This window comes from Nerophis ophidion, linkage group LG07 (assembly GCF_033978795.1).
Source record: "Nerophis ophidion isolate RoL-2023_Sa linkage group LG07, RoL_Noph_v1.0, whole genome shotgun sequence".
In the NCBI taxonomy this organism is placed as follows: domain Eukaryota; kingdom Metazoa; phylum Chordata; class Actinopteri; order Syngnathiformes; family Syngnathidae; genus Nerophis; species Nerophis ophidion.
Window position 1 is genome coordinate 52,165,309 of NC_084617.1, and position 27,329 is coordinate 52,192,637.

The following is a 27,329-nucleotide window of genomic DNA, read 5'->3' on the forward strand; positions in this document are numbered from 1 at the left end:
CTCTCCTGAAGGAATCAATAAAGCACTATCTATCTATCTATCTATCTATCTATATATCTATCTATCTATCTATCTATCTATCTATCTATCTATCTATCTATCTATCTATCTATCTATCTATCTATCTATCTATCTATCTATCTATCTATCTATCTATCTATCTATCTATCTATCTATCCATCCATCCATCCATCCATCCATCCATCCATCCATCCATCCATCCATCCATCCATCCATCCATCCATCTATCTATCTATCTATCTATCTATCTATCTATCTATCTATCTATCTATCTATCTATCTATCTATCTATCACGGAAACGTCTGCAGATATGCCGGTGTACCTAATGCTGTGACCGGGTGAATCTGTATAAGTTTTATAAAGTTTATTTTTGACGTTATCTCGAAATATATAGTGGCGATTACTTTATCAGTGTACCTTTTTAAAATGTATATATTATGATACTTTTGGAGAGTGTAGGGCGTGTCTTTACTTGCATTCGCCTACAGAAAAGATCATCTTGCAGACAGACTCAAAAACAGGATATAAAAGTGACTGTGGAGCAAAATCTACACCAAAGCATATCAAATACAAACTTGTGGCAGTCATGACAATATAAGACGAACAGAAGAAGTCAGGAGTTAAATTCATAGTGAAGTGTCTTAAGCGCAAAAATCATGACTGAAGTGGTGAAACTGTATTTTCATTTGCACTTTAATTGTATTTACTGTTTATTTAAGAAACATGTATATTATTATTATTTTCGTTAGAATTAACACTTTGTACTTGTGTGCATATTTATTATTCATTAGTTTTTATGAGTGCCTTCTATTGCAGTATATCTGATTTGGTATTTATTTTGTAATCAGTCTGACTTAAGCATTGATAATAATCTTTGTGATAGAATAACCCATGCTTTTATTTCATTTGACAAAGTTTAACTGGTCAACTGTAAATAGGTTAGATTACTAATTCATTGTTAATGTTTGAGTGGGCTCCGGACCCCTCTGTAGTGAAAAAAGTTGGGCCCCGAGGTCAAAACGGTTAAGAACCCCTGATCTTGACCACATGGAAGTGTTTTAAATGTAGAAGGAAATATATTCTCAGTCCAAATACCCTTCGTCTGCCCGTGTTCTTGCCCTCCCTCCTTGGTTTTGCGCATTCACTTCAAACAAGAGGCGTTGGAAAAGTGAGCTCGCGGACCTCCTTACACTACTGAGTGCGAGGAGAAAGGTGGCAGACCAGAAACCAAGAGATGCGGACAAATAAGTAATATGGGGCGGCATGGCGTAGTGGGTAGAGCGGCAGTGCCGGAAACCTGAGGGTTGCAGGTTCGCTCCCCGCCTCTTGACATCCAAATCGCTGCCATTGTGTCCTTGGGGAGGACACTTCACCCTTTGCTCTGGTGCCGCTCACACTGGTGGATAAATGATTAATGAAGGATAGGCGGGGGTCAGAGGGCCCGTAGGCGCAAACTGGCAGCCTCGCTTCCGTCAGTCTACCCCTGGGCAGCTGAGGCTACAGATGTAGCTTACCACCACCAGGTGTGAATAAGGGTTCCCACATGTCTGTGAGCGCTTTGAGTATCAAATACAGTGGTTCTCAAATGGGGGTACGGGTACCCCTGGGGATACTTGAAAGTATGCCAGGAGGTACGTGAGAATTTTAAAAAATATTCTAAAAATTGCAACAATTCAAAAAAATCCTTTATAGATATACCTAACCCCGTTTCCATATGAGTTAGGAAATTGTGTTAGATGTAAATATAAACGGAATACAATGATTTGCAAATCCTTTTCAACCCATATTCAGTTGAATGCACTACAAAGACAAGATATTTGAAATTCAAACTCATAAACTTTGTTTCTTTTTGCAAATAATATTTAACTTAGAATTTCATGGCTGCAACACGTGCCAAAGTAGTTGGGAAAGGGCATGTTCACCACTGTGTTACATCACCTTTTCTTTTAACAACACTCAATAAACGTTTGGGAACTGAGGAAACTAATTGTTGAAGCTTTGAAAGTGGAATTCTTTCCCATTCTTCTTTTATGTAGAGCTTCAGTCGTTCCACTGTCATATTTTACGCTTCATAATGCGCCACACATTTTTGATGGGAGACATGTCTGGACTGCAGGCGGCCACGAAAGTACCCGCACTCTTTTCTTACGAAGCCACGCTGTTGTAACACATGCTGAATGTGGCTTGGCATTGTCTTGCTGAAATAAGCAGGGGCGTCCATGAAAACGACGGCACTTAAATGGCACCATATGTACCTTTCACCATTAATGGTACCTTCACAAATGTGTAAGTTACCCATGCCTTGGGCACTAATGCACCCCCATACCATCACAGATACTGGCTTTTGAACTTTGCGCCTATAACGATCCGGATGGTTATTTTCCTCTTTGTTCTGGAGGACCCCGCGTCCACAGTTTCCAAATATAAATTGAAAAGTGGACTCGTCAGACCACAGAACACTTTTCCACTTTGCATCAGTCCATCTTAGATGATCTCGGACCCAGAGAAGCCGGCTGCGTTTCTGGATGTTGTTGTTAAATGGCTTTCGCTTTGCATAGTAGAGCTTTAACTTGCACTTACAGATGTAGCGACAAACTGTATTTAGTGACAGTGGTTTTTTTGAAGTGTTCCTGAGCCCATGAGGTGATATCCTTTAGAGATTGATGTCGGTTTTTGATACAGTGCCGTCTGAGGGATTGAAGGCCACGGTCATTCAATGTTGGTTTCCGGCCATGCCGCTTACGTGGAGTGATTTCTCCAGATTCTCTGAACCTTTTGATGATATTATGGACCGTAGATGTTGAAATCCCTAAATTTTTTGCAATTGCACTTTGAGAAACGTTGTTCTTAAACTGTTTGACTATATGCTCACGCAATTGTGATCAAAGGGGTGTACCTCGCACCATCCTTTCTTGTGAGAGAATGAGCATTTTTTGGGAAGCTGTTTTTATACCCAATCATGGCACCCACCTGTTCCAAATTTACCTGCACACCTGTGGGATGTTTGATGAGCATTCCTCAAATTTATCAGTATTTATTGCCACCTTTCCCAACTTCTTTGTCACGTGTTGCTGGCATCAAATTCTAAAGTTAATGATTATTGCACACACAAAAAAGTTTATCAGTTAGAACATCAAATATGTTGTCTTTGTAGCATATTCAACTGAATATGGGTTGAAAATGATTTGTAAATCATTGTATTCTGTTTATATTTACATCTAATACAATTTCCCAACTCATATGGAAACAGGGTTTGTATTTTTTTAATAATACTTCAACAAAATATGAATGTAAGTTCATAAACTATGAAAAGAGATGCAACAATGCAATATTCAGTGTTGACAGCTAGATTTTTTGTGGACATGTTCCACAAAAATTGATGTTAAAGATTTCATTTTTCGTGAAGAAATGTTTAGAATTAACTTGATGAATCCAGATGGATCTCTATTACAATCCCCAAAGAGGGCACTTTAAGTTGATGATTACTTCTATGTGTAGACATCTTTATTTATAATTGAATCACTTGTTTATTCTTAAACAAGTTTTTATGTATTTTTATATCTTTTTTCTAAATAGTTCAAGAAAGACCACTACAAATGAGCAATATTTTGCACTGTTATACAATTTAATAAATCAGAAACTGATGACATAGTGCTGTATTTTACTTCTTTATCTCTTTTTTTCCAACCAAAAATGCTTTGCTCTGATTAGGGGGTACTTGAATTAAAAAAATGTTCACAGGGGGTACATCACTGAAAAATGGTTGAGAACTACTGATCTAATAGATAGTAATTTATTGATTCCTTCAGAAAAGTGTGATATAAAATCTAATCTATTATTATTATTATTATTATTATATGTGTAATTAAATATTTTTTCATAACAACGACACTGGTGGTTCAGTGTGACTTCAAACCTCTGCTCGTGCACATAAATATTGGCTTCAAACACAAATGAAATATTTTTACATAACGCAAGCTGTTGTGCCAACACTTGCATATTTTGCAGAAAAAATATTTTCTTCTTTATGATCCATCCATCCATCCATTTTCTACTGCTTGTCCCGTTCGGGGTCGCGGGGTTTCTGGAGCCTATCTTAGCCGTACATGGGCAGAAGGCGGAATACACCCTGGACAAGTCTCCACCTCATCCCAGGGCCAACACAGATAGACAGACAACATTCACACTCACATTCACACACTAGGGCCAATTTAGTGTTGCCAATCAACCTATCCCCAGGTGCATGTCTTTGGAAGTGGGAGGAAGCCGGAGTACCCGGAGGGAACCCACGCAGTCACGGGGAGAACATTCAAAGTCCAAACAGGAAGATCCGGAGCCCGGGATTGAACTGAGGACTACTCAGGACCTTGGTCTTCTTATTAAATAAAAAAACAGGTGGAACAATTTCAAAGAGCACAAGCAAAGGTGAACATTACATGTGACAGCATCTTAAAAGTAAACAAACATTTGTGGTGTCTACCTTACGCCACTGCTGTCAAACAGCGAGGGTTGATGACGTAGCGAGACTTAATCGACGTCCGTATGCAAAGGGCCGTATTTGCAATACTTCGTCAAGGCAGAGGGTCAAGTAGAAGAAGTAAAGAAAATTCAAATTGAGCCCTAACCCCTAACCTTTGCTATCGTTTTATGCATATGTACACAGACAGAGAGAAGTAACAGTATATGTAGGTGTCACACCTGGTGAATGACGTAGACGCGGTAATCAAGCTGCTGCCGCTGCAGGAAAGGATGCAGGTTGTAGAGCAAGATCTTTAGGTGGTCCTCGCGATATCTGTGTGGGATGATAATGGCCGTGCGGTGCCTCGCTCGGCAGTCATGCGGGCGGTAGTGTCCTCCGAGTTCCACCTGTGGGTATTTTTGCTCAACCTTGGCAAAGGTGACATTTTCAGGGAAGAGCACGTTAATCGGCCCACCTGTGTGCAAATGAACAACATCAATAAAATATACAGAGTGAACGCTCAAGACAGTTATCCACTCGCTTTGTCTCTGTGGGGGGAGGCCAGGAGCTAGCATACACAGAGCCTTGGTATGGTTAAAGTTTAGTTCAAGTTTAGTTAAGTTTTTTTCAAACATGGATGCGGTCACAATAAGATATATCATATAATTGACACATTCTCATTTCTCTTTACAACATATCCGAAAAGGAGTAATAAGAAGCAAAGCTTATTTAATCCTACCCCTTTTCCAATCCATAAATTCACTTCCTGTTTTTAATGTGTAACAACATTTACATCAATGAAATTCAACAGTTCTCTTGATGGACAGTTAAGTCAGTTATTATTCCCACAATGACCCCGAAAGGGACAAGCAGTAGAAAATGGATGGATATAGGTTGGTATCTCATGCTCAATAAGCTTTAGATCAGGAGTAGGAAACCTATGGCTCTAGAGCCAGATGTGGCTCCTTTGATGACTTCATCTGGCTCTCAGATAAATCTTAGCTGACGTTGCTTAACACGATAAGTAATTAATCATTCTGCTGGTAATCACAGTGTTTAAAATAACGTTCAAAATATAAAACATTCTCATGCATTTGAATCCATTCGTCCGTTTTTACCGCACCTGTTCAAGAAGTCGCATTAATGGTCAAAAGTATTCTATTTATTATTGGTTAGCTTCAGAATAACAATGTTATTAAAAATGATAAAAGAAGCACGCATTTAGTTGTTGTAATCTGGGAAAGTCCAAATGAAAGAGGAGGCGTAGAATTCTCTCGTCAGAGCGTGGGACGACACTGTACAAGGGTACAGGTCTACGGGTTTCTCCTCATGGAGCTAAATTGAATCCAGTCCCTGTTTAATTCCTTGCTTCTAGTCTGTTTAATAGATGTCATCAGTGTTTGAACCTGACAGTTGTATTCAGTGTTAAAAATATTATACGGCTCTCACTGAAATACATTTTAAAATATTTGGCTTTCATGGCTCTCTCAGCCAAAAAGGTTCCCGACCCCTGCTTTAGGATGTTTACCAAAATTCTTCTTCCTTGTAGTTTGTGAACACTCCCAGTTTAAACTGCTTTTAAACTGTATCATAGCAATACATTGTTTGATTTATTTGCTTAATTCATTCCATATTTTATTCCACATACTGATATACTAAAGGTCTTAAGTGTTGTACGTTCAAATGTTTTGACTTACATTTTTCTCTAAGGTTATATATATTTCTCCTCTTTTCTTGAGAATAATTGTTGTACATTCTTGGGTAGCAGGTCATAGTTTACACTGTGCCTAATTTCATCATTTTTTAATTCAATAAATAAATGGTTTGTATGTTCTCTATATCCAACATTATGTATTATTCTGACGGATCTGGTTTTGTTACACAATTAGTAAATTTAACGCACTTTCTTAGTTATTTCCCCGTATTTCTACAAAATATCTCAGATATGGTAACAATAACAAGCAGTAGAGAATATGGACTGATTTTAATGTCCAGAACAAAGTTTACTTTATTCATCATTGAAACTTAATGTTGTATATTTTATCAATTTCATCATCTGTTAAGTGAAAGTTAAAGTACCAATGATTGTCACAAACACACTAGGTGTGGTGAAATTTGTCCTTTGCATTCGACCCATACCCTTAATCACCCCTGGGAAGTGAGGGGAGCAGTGGGCAGCAGCGGTAGCCGCGCCTGGGAATCACTTTTGGTGATTTAACCCACAATTCCAACCCTTGATACTGAGTGCCTAGCAGGGAGGCAATGGGTCCCATTTTTATAGTCTTTGGTATGACTTGGCCGGGGTTTGAACTCACAACCTACTGATCTCAGGGCGGATACTCTAACCACTACGCCACTGAGTAGGATATAACACTGTTATTACACCGATAATTATTTTTCTACTCTTTGTACCTGCCATGTCTATTTTTATTTTTGTTTGACCTTCTTTTCTGCTTTTACCAAATATAATTATTTTAGTTACACTGAGATATTAGCTTCTGTGTGTTCTCTCCTGAACAAAACACAGTTGTTTTCTCTGCAAATAATAATAACTTTAACTCTTTTGTAGCTTTACAAATGTCGTTTGTATAGATATTGAAAAATGCTGGTTAGTTTTGATCCCTGAACAATGCCACAATATACATGTAGGTTTGTTGATGTATATTTGTCTAGCTTTATTTATTGCTTTCTGTTAGTTAGGTAACTTAGGTAGCTTTTTATCCAATTTAAGACCAATACTCTTGTGCCATACCGTTGTTTTGTATTGAAATATTATGATTGATTGTGTTAGATTGTGTGTTAGATCCATAAATGCTGCTGCTGCACACTGTTGACCATCTATTGCATTGGTAAATTTCTTCAGTTGTTTTGATAAATGGCATCAATGTTGAAATGTTGGTTCGGTATCTGAATTGTTTCCCTACAAGTGTTCCACTTGTGTTTATGAATTCATCCAATCTGATATTGAATAGTTTTTCTATGATATTGAACATGTGTGGAAGTAAAGAAAGAGGTCTATAGTTAGTAAATTCTCATATTGATTGGGAATGTTTGAAATAATAGATATACGTTACAGGTTCTGAAATTTCTTTAATAACTTTTGTTGTTTTCACATCAATTTTGTGACAATCAGTTGAAGTCTTGGATTTACATTTCTTTATCATTTGGATAATTTCCTTTTCTGAACATTTTTTGAGGAACATTGAGTTGGGATTTCTCAGCTACAAGCTGAGATAGGCTCCAGCGCCCCCCGCAACCCCAAAGAAAATGGATGGATGGATGGAGTTAAGATATCTGTCCAGAGTGTCATTCAAGTTCTCCACTGACCCGTCCTCTGTTTGGAATCCTTTGTTCCATATTTGTTCCAATGTTTGCGAAGTAGTTATTAAAGTGTTCAACTACTTTGATCGTAATGTCATTTTTTTAAATGTTTGTCTAGAAAGTAGAGTGTAATCTTTCAGAGCACCAAATCTTATAACATTTAAGATATTACTCTAACTTGATCTCATGTTCTTATCTAATAATTGACTGTAATTTACGGGTTTTTAGCATAATGTTTTTGTTTTTTTGCATCTATGATCTAATATAGTGATCACTATGGCTCATTGAACGGTCCCAAAAAAATGCTTCATATTGTTGTATTATTGAATTACTGACAGTTTATTGTTTGAGTTTGAGTTTGAGTTTATTTTGAACATGCAAGCATACACATGACACATGGCAATTTCCAGTTTCTCTTTTCAACATTTACAAAAAGGAGTAGGAAGAAGCAGAGTTTATTTAATCCTCCCCCTTTTCTTTTATGTAACAGTTGCTAAAACTTTTGTTCACTTCCTGTTCTCAATGTATTCACAATATACTCCATAAGTATCACAATAAAAATAAATAAAGAAATAATTGGTGAAGTAAGTTATATTCCATACGATGAGATAAGTAAGGTGATTTTGAGGATGAAAGAATTCATGAATGAATACATTCAGAAATGTTTAGCATGATTCTTCTTCTTTGTACTTTGTAAACACTTTAAGTTTGAATAGTTTCTTGAAGTGGATCATATTAGTACATTGTTTGATTGCTTTGTTTAATCCATTCCATAATTTAATTTCACAAATAGATATACTGAAGGTCTTAAGTGTTGTACGTGCGTACAAATGTTTTAAATCACATTTTTCTCTAAGATTATTTTTCTCCTCTTTTGTTGAGAAGAATTGTTGTATATTCTTGGGAAGCAGGTTATAGTTTGCTTTGTGTATAATTTTAGCTGTTTGCAAATTCACTATGTCGTGGAATTTCAGTATCTTTGATTCAATAAATAAAGGGTTTGTATGTTCTCTATATCCAACATTATGTATTATTCTAACTGACATTTTTTGTAACACTGTTAGTGAATGAAGTGTACTTTTGTAGTTGTTTCCCCATATTTCTACACAGTAACTCAGATATGGTAACACTAGTGAGCAGTAGAGAATATGAAGTGATTTTTGATCTAGAACATATTTGGCTTCATTCATTATTGATGTGTTTCTTGCTACTTTATGTTTTATATTTTTACATGAGAGTTCCAGTTCAATTTAATTAATCATTATACCTAGAAATTTGGTTTCATTTACTCTTTCAATTTATATTCCGTCTATTTGTATTTGTGTTTGACTTTCTCTTCTACTGTTACCAAACAGCATTATTTTAGTTTTACTGAGATTCAACGACAGTCTGTTTTTGTCAAACCATCTTTTTAATTTGTTAATTTCTTCTGTTATTATTTGTATTATCTTCTGTGTGTTCTCTCATGAACAAAACGCTGTTGTATCAAATACAAATAATACTAACTTTAAATCTCCTGTAACTTTACAAATGTCATTTATATGGAGGTTGAATAATTTAGGTCCTAGTACTGATCCCTGAGGTACACCACAGGATATATTTAGCGTTGTAGAAGTGTGTTCGCTTAGCTTCATGTATTGTTTCCTGTTCGTTGGATAACTTATTATCCAGTTTAAGACTAACCCTTTGATGCCATAGCGTTCTAGTTTTTTTATTAAAATATTGTGATTAATTGCGTCAAATGCTTTGGTTAGATCCATAAACACTGCTGCCGCACATTTTTTACTATCTATTGTATTGGTAACTTCTTCTGTAATTTCAATTAAAGCCATTGAAGTTGAAACATTAGCTCTGTACAGTATCCATATTGGTATTCTATTTTTATTTATGAAACCCTCTAATCTGTTATTGAACAGTTTTTCATTGATTTTAGAAAATTGTGAAAGTAAAGAAACAGGTCTTTAATTTGTAAATAGATGTTTGTCTCCAGTCTTAAAAATTGGTGCAACTTCAGCTATTTTCATTTTGTTTGGAAATGTACATGTTTGAAATGATAGGTTACAGTTGCATTTAATGTTGGTAGGGTATTGTGGTAATATAAGCTTTTTGTAAATACATTTGTATCAGGATCACTATAATTTTCCAAGTCTGTATTTTTTTGGTTTATGCAGTGAAAAGTTTCTAACTATGTTTGATTCAGTCTTGCGTGTATGCACCGTGGATGTGCTAATGTTGTTTGTAATTACTGATATTTATCCATTTTTTTTCATATTCCTGATGACCATTACTTTTGCATCTTCAGGTGTTCAATTTAGTTTGATAAATATTTAGCAAATTGTGGTCCAAGCCTGCTGAATTTTGAATTTGAAGTTGCGCATCTTCCTAGTAATGTCAGCGTTAGTTTTCGTAAAATTTTCAGTTATACACACTTTTGATCCTTTCGACTTTCTTTCCGTTTTAGTAGTGCAAGTTTGTATTTTGGGTTTACAAATCTAAGTCTAAGTGGGACTATTGCTGATGTGGATCCGTCTTTCTTTCTTTCTTTGGAGTGGATGACAAGCTTCTATGTCCTACATGTCCAGTTCTATCTCCTTTGACTTAATGAACGTGGCTTCCTGCCACTCTTTCGAGCTGACTTCCAGTTCCCCGGGCTCTCCCACATAGTTGGTGGCTAGCACCCGAGCATATGAGGGGAGTTTAAAGTGGAGCCCGGTCACAAATACAGCCTTCATTATAGAGTACTGTTCCAGTTCAGCCACTCTGTCTGTCAGCTACCGTACCTGTCAATCTTTCTCGTCGTTTTGCACTGGCACAATCTTTACCTCCTCCTGTTATTGTTTGTTATTGTTGTCTGATAGCAACAATAATTGTATTGTTAAAATTGTATTGCATGTGTTTGTATATTTTTTATTTAATTAACCAGGAACTGCAGATGGAAATTAACTATTTAGCTATAATCTGGTGCAGAGCATACTTAGTTGTGTATTGTCCCTTTAAATAAAGACTAAACCAACCAGAACTTTCATACTTTTTTGTCCAGTCGTTGTTAAAAGTAGGAATTTTTGCAATGTATTTGGATTTTTTTCCAGGTTTAAATGAGTAATCTTCTACTCACCCCACTGCTTTCACTGTGACACATATGCCTCACTTTTGCACCCTGCAGGGTGGCAGGAGTACTGCATACATGATAAACCCAAGTTTGGCGGGCCGAATGTGGCCCGCTGGCCGGCAGTTGAATAGACCTGACGCAAGGTAATGTAGTAGTAATGATCCGGATAACCCCCAAAATCGAATAACTTGTTGCTTATCTCTTTGTTGACATTTCCTAAAAAAATAGTCAAAATTCACCTACAGTATCCATCCATTTTCTACCGCTTATGACCCCATCAAGTCATAAAAATGGGGTGCCACAGTAAATTTTTGGGGTCCCATTTTTTTGTAAGCGTTTTGAAAACAAATGATAAACGTATACATTGTCCTGTTATATCTCACGTTATATATTGTGTTTTGGAAAAATGTTGTCCTAAACGTTACTTAATTCATTCAAATAAGTAATATAGAAAGAAGACAAATTTGTATGCATATGTAAATGTATTCAGTTATAAACATTCATTCACATTATTTTTTCCTTCATGGATCTAAACTTTACCGCTGCTGGTAGTTTTTTCTATGTTTTTATTTAATAAGTTTTAGGTGTATTTATTTCAGTATAAAAGTATAAAAAGTGTTTTGTTTCGGTCATGAAATGATCATAATGGTGTGCCAGGGCACACATACATTTTGTATTTAACGCTTAAATCTCTGGAGTCTACATCAACTTCAAATCTATTCCTCATTTCAAAATGTAATAGTTTTTTCATGTTGTTTGTTTGTTTTCCTCCCATTCTTGTAAAAAAAAAATAGTTTTTTTAATGCAAACATAAAAAATAAGCAAAATCTTCAACCAAAAATATTTTCCAAAGGGGAATATTTGATGTGACGTAATCGGGGTTGAGGTGGTGGTGCGGGTTTAGGGGGTAGCGGGGGATGTATATTGTAGCATCCCGGAAGAGTCAGTGTTGCAAGGGGTTCTGGGTATTTGTTCTGTTGTGTTTATGTTGTGTTACGGTGCAGATGTTCTTCCGAAATGTGTTTATCATTCTTGTTTGGTGTGGGTTCACAGTGTGGCGCATATTTGTAACAGTGTTAAAGTTGTCTTTACGGCCACCCTCAATGTTACCTGTATGGCTGTTGACAATTTATCCACTACACCGCTCACTTGCTCTCTCTGTCTCTGCCCCTCCCTCATGCGCAACAGCTTCACCATTTGTTTTGTATTTAACCCCTCTCAACCCTGTATGTACATTAGAAATACACGCAACCTTGACACAAAACACCGGGCATTTGAGGCACTTTAGAAACCCCGCCCGGACACCCCGGACAGTCTCGCAAAAGAGGACATGTCCGGGGAAAAGAGGACATATGGTTAGTCTAGATAAACAGTGTTAATGATAAAACTAGTATTACTGTTTTAAATTTAAATTAGTATTATCGTTTTAAACCGTGATTAAGAACCGCTTTTTGATAAACTCATGGACTAAGTAGTGGTAGCTTGCTAGCTTAAATGCTATCATGAAAACAAGAACATTAACGACTTTCCCAATAATGAAACACCATACCCAAATCTAAACTTATACAAACACATCACTGTCTGAGCAACTAAGCTATTTAACTCTGAACATTGAACTTACAAGAAAGTGATTGATTCCAACTCGGAGGAATACGAGACAAAAGTGTTTATACGGTATGTGCAGGGACTGTTGAACCCAGTAAGACACCACAATGCCCGCCACAAAACTTATCAGTAAAGTATAAGAAACACAAAACGTGCAAAATAGTGAGCTTTTATACTGTTTATTTATTTTATTTATTTAAAAAACATGGCCAGAAGATTTTAGTGTGTGTTTAAGTACTTTTTGAGCACATTCAACACTACCGGTATGATTATAATTGTGATAATTTTGATCATAATAACTGTGATAGGAAATTTTCTTATCGTTAAATTTGTAGTAAAAAAAAAAACACGAGGAATAAAGAGACCAAACATTAATGTAACAATAGGAAGTTTCAAGTTCATAGCTGTTGGGCCAGACCAAAAATGAAAGAATACACAAAAAATCAACATCAAAACTTACACACAAGGTGTTTTTTACACTCACCTATGAGAGGAGAGGTCATGGGACACAAAGGAAGCACCTCTTTGTTTTTACCAATGGACAGTCTCGGGTTAGCATCTACGTGAACTCCAGTAGTGTGGGTTTGCCCTGATGTCCCTATGTTGTCCTTCTTGCCATAGGTGAACCCCTTCTGGAAGTCATCCCAGAAATGCAGCACTGAAAGACCCGATGTGAGGACCACCACCATGAAGAAGCTCGTGATCTTCAACTTAGCCATGGCAAAGGTCAGGATGAGGCTGTATGGAAAGTGTGAGCCTTGGTCATTATGGATGACAATAGCAATCGTTCATATTTTTTCTTCAGCAATTAATGTTATTCCCCTGCTTGTTTTATTAATAAAAACACTTTTTTAGGAATTTTATTGAACATTGCTGCTTTTTAACTACAAACACCGTTTCCATATGAGTCGGGAAATTGTGCTAGATGTAAATATAAATGGAATACAATGATTTGCAAATCCTTTTCAACCCATATTCAATTGAATGCACTACAAAGACAAGATATTTGATGTTCAAACTCATAAACTTTGTTTCTTTTTGCAAATAATAATTTACTTCGAATTTAAGGGCTGCAACACGTGCCATAGTATTTGGGAAAGGGCATGTTCACCACTGTGTTATATCACCTTTTCTTTTAACAACACTCAATAAATGGTTGGGAACTGAGGAAACTAATTGTTGAAGCTTTAAAAGTGGAATTCTTTCCCATTCTTGTTTTATGTAGATCTTCAGTCGTTCAACTGTCTCCGCTGTTGTATTTTACGCTTCATAATGCGCCACACATTTTTGATGGGAGACCGGTCTGGACTGCAGAGTGCTAGGAAATTACCCGCACTCTTTTTTACAAAGCCACGCTGTTGTAACACGTGCTGAAAGTGGCTTGGATTTGTCTTGCTGAAATAAGCAGGGGCGTCCATAAAAAAGACGGTGCTTAGATGGCAGCATATGTTGTTCCAAAACCTGTATGTGCCTTTCAGCATTAATGGTGCCTTCACAGATGTATGAGTTACCCATGCCTCGGGCACTAATGCACCCTTATACCATCACAGATGCTGGCTTTCGAACTTTGCGTCGATAACAGTCTGAATGGTTCGCGTCCTCTTTGGTCCGGATAACACAGTGTCAAATATTTCCAAAAACAATTTGGAATGTGGACTTGTCAGACCACAGAACACTTTTCCACTTTGCATCAGTCCATCCTAGATGATCTCGGGCCCAGACAAGCCGGCTGCGTTTCTGGATGTTGTTGATAAATGGCTTTCGCTTTGAATAGTACAGCTTTAACTTGCACTTACAGATGTAGCGACAAAGTGTATTTAGTGACAGTGGTTTTCTGAAGTGTTCCTGAGCCCATGTGGTGATATCCTTTAGAGATTGATGTCAGTTTTTGATACAGTGCCGTCTGAGGGATCAAAGGTCACGGTCATTCAATGTTGGTTTCCGGCCATGCTCCTTACATGGAGTGATTTCTCCAGATTCTCTGAACCTTTCGATGATATTATGGACCGTAGATGTTTCAGGCAGCAGCGCCCCCCGTGATCCCAAAGGGAATAAGTGGTAGAAATGGATGGATGGATGGATGGATGTTGAAATTCCTCCATTTCTTGGAATTGCAGTTTGAGAATCGTTGTTCTTAAACTGTTTGACTATTTGCTCACGCTGTTGTGGACAAAGGGGTGTACCTCGCCCCATCTTTTCTTGTGAAATACTGAGCCTTTTTTGGGAAGCTGTTTTTATACCCAATCATGGCACCCACCTGTTCCCAATTAGCCTTCACACCTGTAGGATGTTCTAAATAAGTGTTTTATAAGCATTCCTCAACTTTATCAGTATTTATTGCCACCTTTCCCAACTTCTATGTCACGTGTTGCTGGCATCAAATTCTAAAGTTAATGATTATTTGCAAAAAAAAAATGTTTATCAGTTTGTACATCAAATATGTTTTTTTGTAGCATATTCAACTGAATTTGGGTTGAAAAGGATTTGCACATTATTGTATTCCGTTTATATTTACATCCAACACAATTTCCCAACTCATATGGAAACGATGTTTGTACTTCCCATACAAGAGACGGATACAGATTTAAGGGAAAACCAAGGACAGCAAGGGTGTATTTGATTGGACTATCATCCATCCATCCATCCATCCATCCATTTCTACCGCCTATTACCTTTGGGGTCGCTGGGGGCGCTGGTGCCTATCTCAGCTACAATTGGGCGGAAGGCGGTTTACACCCTGGACAAGTCGCCACCTAAACGCAGATTGGTTGATCATGGTATTTTATTTGTTTTGTGCTTTTGTTTTGTCATATTGTGTCACACATTGTTACACATTGTAGAACAAAAAAATTATCGTGATATATTTTTTCATATCGTCTGTTTACAATTGTTCTCACAATTTGTTTTACAAACCCTGTTTCCATATGAGTTGGGAAATTGTCTTAGATTTAAAAGTGCTACGCTATACACCCGGTTGTAAATCATTTTCAACCCATATTCAGTTGAATATGCTACAAAGACAACATATTTGTAGAATATGTTGTCTTTGATAAAAAAATGTTTTCGCAAATAATCATTAACTTTAGGATTTGATGCCAGCAACACATGACAAACAAGGTTGGGAAAGGTGGCAATAAATACTGATAAAGTTGAAAAATGCTCATAAAACACTTATTTGGACATCCCACATATGTTCAGGTTAATTGGGAACAGGTGGGTGCCATGATTGGGTATAAAAACAGCTTCCATGAAATACTAAGTAATTCACAAACAAGGATGGGGTGAGGGTCAACAATTTGTAAGCAAATTTCCGAACAGTTTTAGAAGAACATTTCTCAACGAGCTATTGCAATGAATTCAGGGATTTTACCACCGACGGTCTGTAAAATCATCAAAAGGTTCAGAAAATCTGGAGAAATCACTGTACGTAAGCGATGATAATACGGACCTTTGAACCCTTAGGCGGTACTGCATCAAAAACCTACATCAGTGTGAAAAGGATATCACCACATGGGCTCAGGAACACTTCATAAAACCACTGTCAGTAACTACAGTTGGTTGCTACATCTGTAAGTGCAAGTTAAAACTCTGCTATGCAAAGCAAAACTAAATCGTCAACAACACCAAGGAACGCCGCTGGCTTCGCTGGGCCCAAGATCATCTAAGATGGACTGATGCAAAGTGGAAAAGTGATATGTGGTCTGACGAGTCCACATTTCAAATTATATTTGGAAACTATGGACGTGGTGTCTTCCGTAACAAAGAGGAAAATAACCATCCGGATTGTTATAGGCGCAAAGTTCAAAAGCCAGCATCTGTGAGGGTATGGGGATGTATTAGTGCCCAAGGCATGGGTAACTTACACATCTGTGAAGGCACCATTAATGCTGAATGGTCCATACAGGTTTTGGAACAACATATGTTGTCATCCAAGCAAAGTAATCATGGACACCCCTGCTTATTTCAGCAAGACAATGCCAAGCCACGTGTTACAACAGCGTGGTTTCGTAGTAAAAGATTGCGGGTACTTTCCTGGCCCGCCTGCAATCCAGACCTGTCTCCCATCGAAATGTTGCGCATTATGAAGCGTAAAATACAACAGCGGAGACCCCGGACTGTTGAACGACTGAAGCTCTACATAAAAAAAGAATAGGAAAGAATTCCACTTTCAAAGCTTCAACAATTAGTTTCCTCAGTTGCCAAACGTTTATTGAGTGTTGTTAAAAGAAAAGGTGATGTAACACAGTGGTGAACATGCCCTTTCCCAACTACTTTGGCACGTGCTGCGGCCATGAAATTCTAAGTTAATCATTATTTGCAAAAAAAAGAAATAAAGTTTATGAGTTTGAACATCAAATATATTGTCTTTATAGTGCATTCAATTGAATATGGGTTGAAAAGGATTTGCAAATCATTGTATTTTGTTTATATTTACATCTAACACAATTTCCCAACCAATATGGAAACGGGATTTGTATATTAGTCAGGTTAAGTTTATTTTGAACATGTATAAAGTTAAAATACGATACATCACATATTATACACTTTTTTTTCTTACAACATGTCGGAAAAGGAGTTAAAAAAAGCAAAGCTTATCCAATCTTACCCCCTTTCTACTTCAAAGTCGTTACTAATACAGAAATTCACTTCCTGTTCTCAATTTGTACACAATTTACATCAGTGAATTCTAAACACAACAGTTCTCTTCATAAATAGCGAAGTCAGTTATGATTCAGCCAATGATATAAAATGAAAGTTATATCATTTTTAATATGTTCAAGACATTTATCATAATTTTTCTTCTTTGTATTTTGTAAACACTTGTAGTGTTAACAGTTTCTTAAACTGGATTATATTTAAAAAGTTCAAGTTAATTTACCAATGGTTGTCACACACACACTAGGTGTGGCGAAATGTGTCCTCTACATTTGACCCATCCCCTTGTTCAACCCCTGGGAGGTGAGGGGAGCAGTGGGCAGCAGCGGTGCCACGCCCTGGAATCATTTGTGGTGATTTAATTCCCAATTCCAACCCTTGATGCTGAGTGCCAAGCAGGGAAGTAATGGGTCCCATATTGATAGTCTTTGGCATTGCTGTCAAACTCTGGCCCGTGGGCCAAATTTGGCCCGCCATGTGAATTCACTTCGCCCTTGAGGCAATATCACATTAACATTAGAGCTGGCCCGCCGCTGTAACACCGCATTCACCGCTAATATTCTTACTTGCCAACCATCCCGATTTTCCCGGGAGACTCCCGAAGTTCAGTGCCCCTCCCGAATTTCATCCGGGACAACAATATTTGGGGTAGGCTTTAAAAGCACTGCCTCTGGCGTTCTCTACAACCTGTCTCCACGTCCGCTTTTCCTCCATACAAACAGCGTTCCGGCCCAGTCACATAATATATGCGGCTTATACACACACACAAGTGAATGCAAGGCATGCTTGGTCAACAGCCATACAGGTCGCACTGAGGGTGGCCGTATAAACAACTTTAACACTGTTACAAATATGCGCCACACTGTGAACCCACACCAAACAAGAATGACACATTTCGGGAGAACATCCGCACCGTAACACAACATAAACTCAACAAAACGAATACCCAGTACGCCTTGCAGCACTAACTCTTCCGGGACGCTACAATATACACCCCCCGCTATCACCAATCCCCGTCCACCTCAACCCCACCGCCGAAAAGAGGCATTCAATTTTTATTTAAATTTGATTTGATATGCCATTGATATTTTTTAATGATTATTATTATTTGAAACTCGATTTTGCATGTCACTATAAAGTTATATAAGCCTTAGTTGTTCAATATTCAAAGCAAAACTTGTTTGGGTCCCTATTAAAAGGTTAATTTGTTCAACCTCGGCCCGCGGCTTTGTTCGGTTTTAAATTTTGGCCCACTCTGTATTTGAGTTTGACACCCCTGGTCTTTGGTATGACTCGACCGGGGTTTGAATCGATCGCAGGGCGGACACTCTAACCACTAGTACATTGTTTGACTTCTTTGCTTTGTCCATTCCATAATTTATTCCACATACTGATATGCTATACGTTTTAAGTGTTGTACGGGCTAACAGATGTTTTAAATTACATTTTTCTCTAAGGTTATATTCATATCTAATCCCATATCTAGTTTATATTTATATCTAAATCTTATATCTGTGGTTATATTTCTCTTCTTTTGTTGAGAATAATTGTTGTACATTTTTGGGTAGCAGGTTATAGTTTGCTTTATACTAGGGCTGTTAACTATAATAAAAATAATAATAATGGATTTTCTTAGTAAAAATGTCAATAACGGCACTCGTTTTTTTAATCGCCAATTAACGCGAACACTTTCTTTTTGACACTCAGGCCATGGTGTAGCGGGAAACTTGGCTGCATTTCACTTGCTACTGAGAAATGGACAAAGGAAAGTCTACTTTATGGAAATATCAGGTTCAAAGCCATGGCAAGTTGTTCTCCCGACAAGAAAATACTGTTTTTCGCCGTGAGAAGAGGTGACGTCCCTGCAGCAAACACATTCTCGAGGTGGGTGGTGCTTCACTTTTGTGTTCAGATTACAATTAAGGTGCAGTGATGACATAACACTTGAATTGTTACTGTGACTGATTTTGTACGTAAGATGACATAAATGCTCAACAGAAATGAAAGATGGTTAGCAGGATATCGACAGGAGACTTTTTTGTATTGCAAACAGTCGATCCAACATCAAATTGTGACAAGACACTTTCTCAAAAAAAATCACCCACTTTTAAAAGTGCTACGCTATACACCCGGTTTAACTATTTTTAGGGTTTTTTCTTAATGTACGGGCTTCATATTAGCCGCCAGACCTAACAAAATAAAGTAATATAATGCATTGTAGCGTCCATGAGAAAACTAAGCCTGACACTCTTTTTATCTTTTATGATCAATTTTATGCTAAGAACGGGCCCAATTCCAACAAGTAATTCCTCTGTGCACACACGTCTGCCTTTTTCATTCTCCTGTCAGGTATGCTGCTTCAGCAGCCAGTTGATAGGCTCGCTTTGGATCTGTTCTTAAGAAAATCGAATTGTGAGCTAAACAAGAAAAACATGATCATAATGAGTGTGAAGTCATCATTTGATAAGAGGTTCAAATCCGGCACATTAAAACATATTCCTAAGAACAGTTCCAAAGTGAGCGTATCAACTCGCTGCTACAGCATTTATGCCATTCCATTCATTGTCAAACACGGAAGTGAAGCGTTCAGATGTCTGAGAATCTTTATGCAACAAAAGATGGCAAGATGGCGGCGCCCGGACGGGCTGCGACACTGCGGTGCTCTTGCTAAAGATGGAACATTTGGCGGAAATGCCAGACAGTTCTGCATACTTCATGGCTGGCTCGCATCGTGGTCACTCCGTGATCACGTACGACCGCCAGACACTTCTGGATATGGACATATTGGGCCGTTTTGGACTGATAGACGCGGGCGTGCTAAACATGCTAACTAGCATGGGGATTCATCGGCGGCTACATCCAGCGGCCTGTGAAGCAGGGGAGTCTAGTAGCAGCGGGGGCCGTCTACGGAGCAGACGCCAGCGGTGTGATCGGAAACGCGGATGTCGAGCGGGGCTAAAAACAAAGCAGAAGGCTAATCCCCACAGTACACCACTTCCCTCCACCCTGAAGACGGATTTAGATGGAAAATGCGAGACTACTGGTCTGGGTAAGGAGTCTGTTAAATTAGAACAAGTTTTTTCTACTTTGAGTGTTTCAGAGTTGGACATGTGTTTTACTGAGGTGGCTAACTATGATGCGTGCAGTTTATCAAAGCAACAAACAAACAATCGGAAAATCCCCGTTACTGAGGAGGCTAACTATGATGCGTGCAGTTTATCAAAGCAACAAACAAACAATCGGAACATCCCCGTTACTGAGGTGGCTAACCATGATGCGTGCAGTTTATCAAAGCAACAATCAAACAATCGGAACATTCCCGTCGTATCAATTCCTAGATATGGTCGTAATTATACTGAATGCACTGGGCATAATAAACACAACATTATTAATATTGCTACTACGGATAATTTGATCAAAAATTCCCTAAAACAGCCCACTACCTATAATGTAGGTTTTTTAAACATAAGATCATTGTCTCCCAAAACGTTGTTAGTTAATGATATCATCAGAGACAACAATCTTAACGTCATCGGTCTCAGCGAAACCTGGCTTAAACCAAACGACTTTTTTGCGCTAAATGAGGCATGTCCTCCTAACTTTACACATGCGCATATTGCCCGTCCGCTTAAAAGGGGTGGGGGGGTCGCACTAATATACAACGAAAACTTTAACCTTAGTCCTAACATAAATAATAAATATAAATCGTTTGAGGTGCTTACTATGAGGTCTGTCACACCGCTGCCTCTACACCTGGCTGTTATCTACCGCCCCCCAGGGCCCTGTTCGGACTTCATCAATGAATTCTCAGAGTTCGTTGCTGATCTAGTGACACACGCCGATAATATAATCATAATGGGGGACTTTAATATCCACATGAATACCCCATCGGACCCACCGTGCGTAGCGCTCCAGAGTATAATTGATAGCTGTGGTCTCACACAAATAATAAATGAACCCACGCATCGCAACGGTAATACGATAGACCTAGTGCTTGTCAAGGGGATCACCGCTTCCAAAGTTACGATACTCCCGTATACTAAAGTATTGTCCGATCATTACCTTATAAAATTCGAGGTTCAGACGCATGTTCGTCAAACTAATAATAATAATAACTGCTATAGCAGCCGCAACATTAATACGGCCACAACGACAACTCTTGCTGACCTACTGCCCTCGGTAATGGCACCATTCCCAAAGTATGTGGGCTCTATTGATAACCTCACTAACAATTTTAACGACGCCCTGCGCGAAACCATTGATAACATAGCACCGCTAAAGTTAAAAAAGGCTCCAAAAAAGCGCACCCCGTGGTTTACAGAAGAAACTAGAGCTCAGAAATTATTATGCAGAAAGCTGGAACGCAAATGGCGCACGACTAAACTTGAGGTGCACCATCAAGCATTTAGTGATGGTTTAATAACTTATAAACGCATGCTTACCTTAGCTAAAGCTAATTATTACTCAAATCTCATCCACCGTAATAAAAACGATCCTAAATTTTTGTTTAGTACGGTAGCATCGCTAACCCAACAAGGGACTCCTTCCAGTAGCTCCACCCACTCAGCTGATGACTTTATGCAATTCTTTAGTAAGAAAATTGAAGTCATTAGAAAGGAGATTAAAGACAATGCGTCCCAGCTACAACGGGGTTCTATTAACACTGACACGATTGTATATACGGCGGATACTGCCCTCCAAAATAGTTTCTCTCGTTTTGAGGAAATAACATTAGAGGAATTGTTACAACGTGTAAATGGAATAAAACAAACAACATGTTTACTTGACCCTCTTCCTGGGAAACTGATCAAGGAGCTCTTTGTATTATTAGGTCCATCAGTGCTAAATATTATAAACTTATCACTTTCCTCGGGCACTGTTCCCCTAGCATTCAAAAAAGCGGTTATTCATCCTCTCCTTAAAAGACCTAACCTCGATCCTGACCTCATGGTAAACTACCGACCGGTGTCTCACCTTCCCTTCATTTCAAAAATCCTCGAAAAAATTGTTGCGGAGCAGTTAAATGAACACTTAGCGTCTAACAATCTATGTGAAACCTTTCAATCCGGTTTCAGGGCAAATCACTCGACGGAGACAGCCCTCGCAAAAATGACTAATGATCTATTGCTAACGATGGATTCTGATGCGTCATCTATGTTGCTGCTCCTCGATCTTAGCGCTGCTTTCGATACCGTCGATCATAATATTTTATTAGAACGTATCAAAACACGAATCGGTATGTCAGACTTAGCCCTGTCTTGGTTTAACTCTTATCTTACTGATAGGATGCAGTGTGTCTCCCATAACAATGTGACCTCGGACTACGTTAAGGTAACGTGTGGAGTTCCCCAGGGTTCGGTCCTTGGCCCTGCACTCTTCAGCATCTACATGCTGCCGCTAGGTGACATCATACGCAAATACGGTGTTAGCTTTCACTGTTATGCTGATGACACCCAACTCTACATGCCCCTAAAGCTGACCAACACGCCGGATTGTAGTCAGCTGGAGGCGTGTCTTAATGAAATTAAACAATGGATGTCCGCTAACTTTTTGCAACTCAACGCCAAAAAAACGGAAATGCTGATTATCGGTCCTGCTAGACACCGAACTCTATTTAATAATACAACTCTAACATTTGACAACCAAACAATTAAACAAGGCGACACGGTAAAGAATCTGGGTATTATCTTCGACCCAACTCTCTCCTTTGAGGCACACATTAAAAGCGTTACTAAAACGGCCTTCTTTCATCTCCGTAATATCGCTAAAATTCGCTCCATTCTGTCCACTAAAGACGCTGAGATCATTATCCATGCGTTTGTTACGTCTCGCCTCGACTACTGTAACGTATTATTTTCGGGTCTCCCCATGTCTAGCATTAAAAGATTACAGTTGGTACAAAATGCGGCTGCTAGACTTTTGACAAGAACAAGAAAGTTTGAACACATTACGCCTGTACTGGCTTACCTGCACTGGCTTCCTGTGCACTTAAGATGTGACTTTAAGGTTTTACTACTTACGTATAAAATACTACACGGTCTAGCTCCATCCTATCTTGCCGATTGTATTGTACCATATGTCCCGGCAAGAAATCTGCGTTCAAAGGACTCCGGCTTATTAGTGATTCCCAAAGCCCAAAAAAAGTCTGCGGGCTATAGAGCGTTTTCCGTTCGGGCTCCAGTACTCTGGAATGCCCTCCCGGTAACAGTTCGAGATGCCACCTCAGTAGAAGCATTTAAGTCTCACCTTAAAACTCATTTGTATGCTGTAGCCTTTAAATAGACTCCCTTTTTAGACCAGTTGATCTGCTGTTTCTTTTCTTTTTCTTCTATGTCCCACTCTCCCTTGTGGAGGGGGTCCGGTCCGATCCGGTGGCCATGTACTGCTTGCCTGTGTATCGGCTGGGGACATCTCTGCGCTGCTGATCCGCCTCCGCTTGGGATGGTTTCCTGGTGGCTCCGCTGTGAACGGGACTCTCTCTGCTGAGTTGGACCCGCTTTGGACTGGACTCTTGCGACTGTGTTGGATCCATTGTGGATTGAACTTTCACAGTATCATGTTAGACCCGCTCGACATCCATTGCTTTCCTCCTCTCTAAGGTTCTCATAGTCATTATTGTCACCGACGTCCCACTGGGTGTGAGTTTTCCTTGCCCTTATGTGGGCCTACCGAGGATGTCGTGGTGATTTGTGCAGCCCTTTGAGACACTAGTGATTTAGGGCTATATAAGTAAACATTGATTGATTGATTGATTGAAAAAGTCGCCACGAATATTGCTTCTTCAAAACGTCTTGCTGTCTAGTTATACAGTATTCTTACTCATATTTATTTGAGTCGTCTTAATTCTGGCATGGTCCCTTATGCATTATTTCATTCCCAACTTTGTCAATGTTCCCAAGTAACATCAACTGCTAAAACGTTCTGTCATCCCCTACAAAACTCAAATAAAGAGTGGGCCAACATTTAAAACTGAACAAAGCCGCGGGCCGAGGTTGAACAAATTAATCTTTTAATAGGGACCCAAAAAAGTTTTTCATTGAATATTGAACAAGCAAGGCTTATATAACTTTATAGTAACATGCACATTTAAGTTTGAAATAATAATTAAAAAAATATCAATGGCATATCAAATCAAATTTAAATAAAAATTGAATGCCTCTTTTGTATTTGCAGCCTTCTGAGGTAAATATTAACATTAACTTTTTCCAGAGGCTAATACATTTGAAAATAAAACAATGAATTAATCAACCATTCAGGCCTTTTTACTGCTCAGTTAATGTCGGGGCTCAGGTGGGTGGGGTTAGGGGGTGGGGTTTTTTGGTAGCGGGGAGGGGGTGTATATTGTAGCGGTCCGGGAGAGTTAGTGCAGCAAGGGGTTCTGGGTATTTGTTCTGTTGTGTTTATGTTGTGTTACGGTGCGGATGTTCTCCCGAAATGTGTTGGTCATTCTTGTTTGGTGTGGGTTCAGAGTGTGGCGCATATTTTTAACAGTGTTAAAGTTGTTTATATGGCCACCCTTAGTGTGACGTGTATGCTGTTGATCAAGTATGCATTGCATTTACTTACATGTGTGTAGAAACCACATATATTACGTGACTGGGCCGGCACGCTGTTTGTGAGGAGGAAAAACAGACTTGACAACAGGTTGTAGGTGACGATAAAGGCAGTGCCTTTAAGGCACACCCCCAATATTGTTGTCCGGGTGGAATTCGGGAGAATGGTTGCACCGGGAGATTTTCGGGAGGGACAGTGAAATTTGAGAGTCTCCCGGGAAATCGGTGAATGCGGTGTTACAGCGGCACCGCTGTATAACACCGGCGGGCCAGCTCTAATGTTAATTTGATATTGCCTCAAGGGCCAAATGAAATTACACGGCGGGCCAAATTTGGCCCGCGGGCCAGAGTTTGACACCTATGCCCTGCCTACCAGATCGCAACATGCCAAAAGTACAAAAAAATGAAACAGCAGAAATACTCAGTTAATTTAGAAAGAGCAATGCCTGTGTGTGTAACTGTTACACTACAAGACACAAAGACCTAATTTTACTCAGCCATTTAGCAACATCCATGATGTGCAATTTTATCTTAACAGTAGAATGATAGTACCTTCGAGTAGTGAGGCAGTTGACAAAAATGAAAGGTGGAGAGACTGAAGAAGCTCAGCCTGTTGTTACTTTTTGAACAAACAATTCTGATTTGACATAAAAATAACTAATAAAGTCAGTGAAGAGAAGGAAATGTCATGTGGAGCTTCATGGTGTAAGGAAATATTTCAAAATCTTTGTAGGAGCCTAAATACTGTTTAAGTTTATTTTCTTATGTTTATTCATCCAAAGGGAGGACCATTTACTTAATTGGAAGTGTTTTAGTCCATGTTTATAATCAAATTCTGGCTTCCCTGACAAGCGTGACTTTAAATAGACTCCCTTTTTAGACCAGTTGATCTGCCGTTTCTTTTCTTTTTCTCCTATGTCCCACTCTCCCTTGTGGAGGGGATCCGGTCCGATCCGGTGGCCATGTACTGCTTGCCTGTGTATCGGCTGGGGACATCTCTGCGCTGTTGATCCGCCTCCGCTTGGGATGGTTTCCTGCTGGCTCCGCTGTGAACGGGACTCTCGCTGCTGTGTTGGATCCGCTTTGGACTGGAATCTCGCGACTGTGTTGGATCCATTATGGATTGAACTTACACAGTATCATGTTAGACCCGCTCGACATCCATTGCTTTCCTCCTCTCCAAGGTTCTCATAGTCATCATTGTCACCGACGTCCCACTGGGTGTGAGTTTTCCTTGCCCTTATGTGGGCCTACCGAGGATGTCGTAGTGGTTTGTGCAGCCCTTTGAGACACTAGTGATTTAGGGCTATATAAGTAAACATTGATTGATTGATTGATCACACTTTAATTAATTGCAATTATTGTGTTTGTGTGAATAATTTGAGGGGCGTGCCTGATAGTTTCGTCAGAATTTTGTCATATTGGTATGCTAATCAGAGCATGCAGATCAGATGGGGCGATAAATGCTCAGCAACATTTAAGGTTGGGAACGGGGTACGCCAGGGGGGAATTCTCTCCCCTACCCTCTTCAATCTGTATATGAATGACCTATCTGTCCAGCTCAATACTTGTAGAACAGGATGTGTACTCGGTAATGCTGTGGTTAATCATCCGATGTATGCGGATGATTTAGCCATCCTGTCTCCTAGCAGTGCTGGCTTTCAACAGCTGCTGAATATATGTACAGATTATGGTTTAAAATATGATGTGAAATATAATGCAAAGAAGAGTGTCATCATGATATGTAGAACAAGAGAAGACAAGGATCTCTCTTTTCCTTCATTCTGTCTGTCAGGACAGGTGCTGAGTGTGTGTGATAAAACTAAGTATCTGGGGCACATCATTACTGATCTATTGGGTGATGACGATGACCTATGCAGACAGCGGCGTATGCTGTATGCCCAAACCAACATGCTGAGAAAGAAATGTTATTATTGTACAAATTATGTAAAGATTAACTTATTCAGAGCCTATTGCACTTCTTTGTATACTGCCCCCCTGTGGGTAAACTATAAGCAGAAACGCTTTCAGAAGCTGCAGGTTGCTTTTAATGATTGTATGAGGCTTCTCCTGGGAATTCCAAGAAGCGCCAGTGCAAGCCAGATTTTTGTTAGTGTTGGGGTGCCCACTTTCTCAGTGTTGCTATGCAACCTTATGTATAAGTTTATGTGTAGGGCATCTGAGTCCGAAAATTGACATAATCACTTTGTTAACGAACCCTGGCTGCAGTTCTGTTAGATACTCATCTGGACTGTGGAACCATTGGCACACATGTTTGTATGTTAGAAACTGACATTTGGGCTTTATGTTTCTTTTTATTGTTTTGTTTTTAATGTTTTGTATTGTGTTTTTATATGTTTAATGGATCTTAAGGTCTGCAATAAAGATTGATGATGATGATTTTGATGAATTTGGAAATGTACTATTTTCTACTGTTTTATTATAATGAAGAACAATTTATACTTTTCTTACATTTATGGCGTAAGAACCTGTGCAGTAAAAAGATTTTTGGACAATGTAATGGCAGTCAAGTATAGTGGAGTGGAGAAAATCCAAAAGTGGAGTGTGAGTCAGAGGCATACAGAAAGTGACATTGTTTACTAC

At 38.9% G+C, this 27,329-nt stretch overlaps 1 protein-coding gene across 1 annotated transcript in view; it reads right to left on the bottom strand.

Annotated features, from left to right (window-relative positions):
• LOC133556457 (beta-1,4-galactosyltransferase 3-like) overlaps positions 1-27,329 on the bottom strand; it is a 54,501-nt gene that overhangs the window by 15,523 nt on the left and 11,649 nt on the right. Inside the window, exons 2-3 of the mRNA XM_061906396.1 lie at positions 13,001-13,254; positions 4,721-4,956 (exon numbers count right to left, since the gene is read on the bottom strand). Coding sequence (XP_061762380.1) covers positions 4,721-4,956; positions 13,001-13,235 — 471 coding nt within the window. The 5' untranslated portion in view covers positions 13,236-13,254. The remainder of the gene's footprint in view (positions 1-4,720; positions 4,957-13,000; positions 13,255-27,329) is intronic.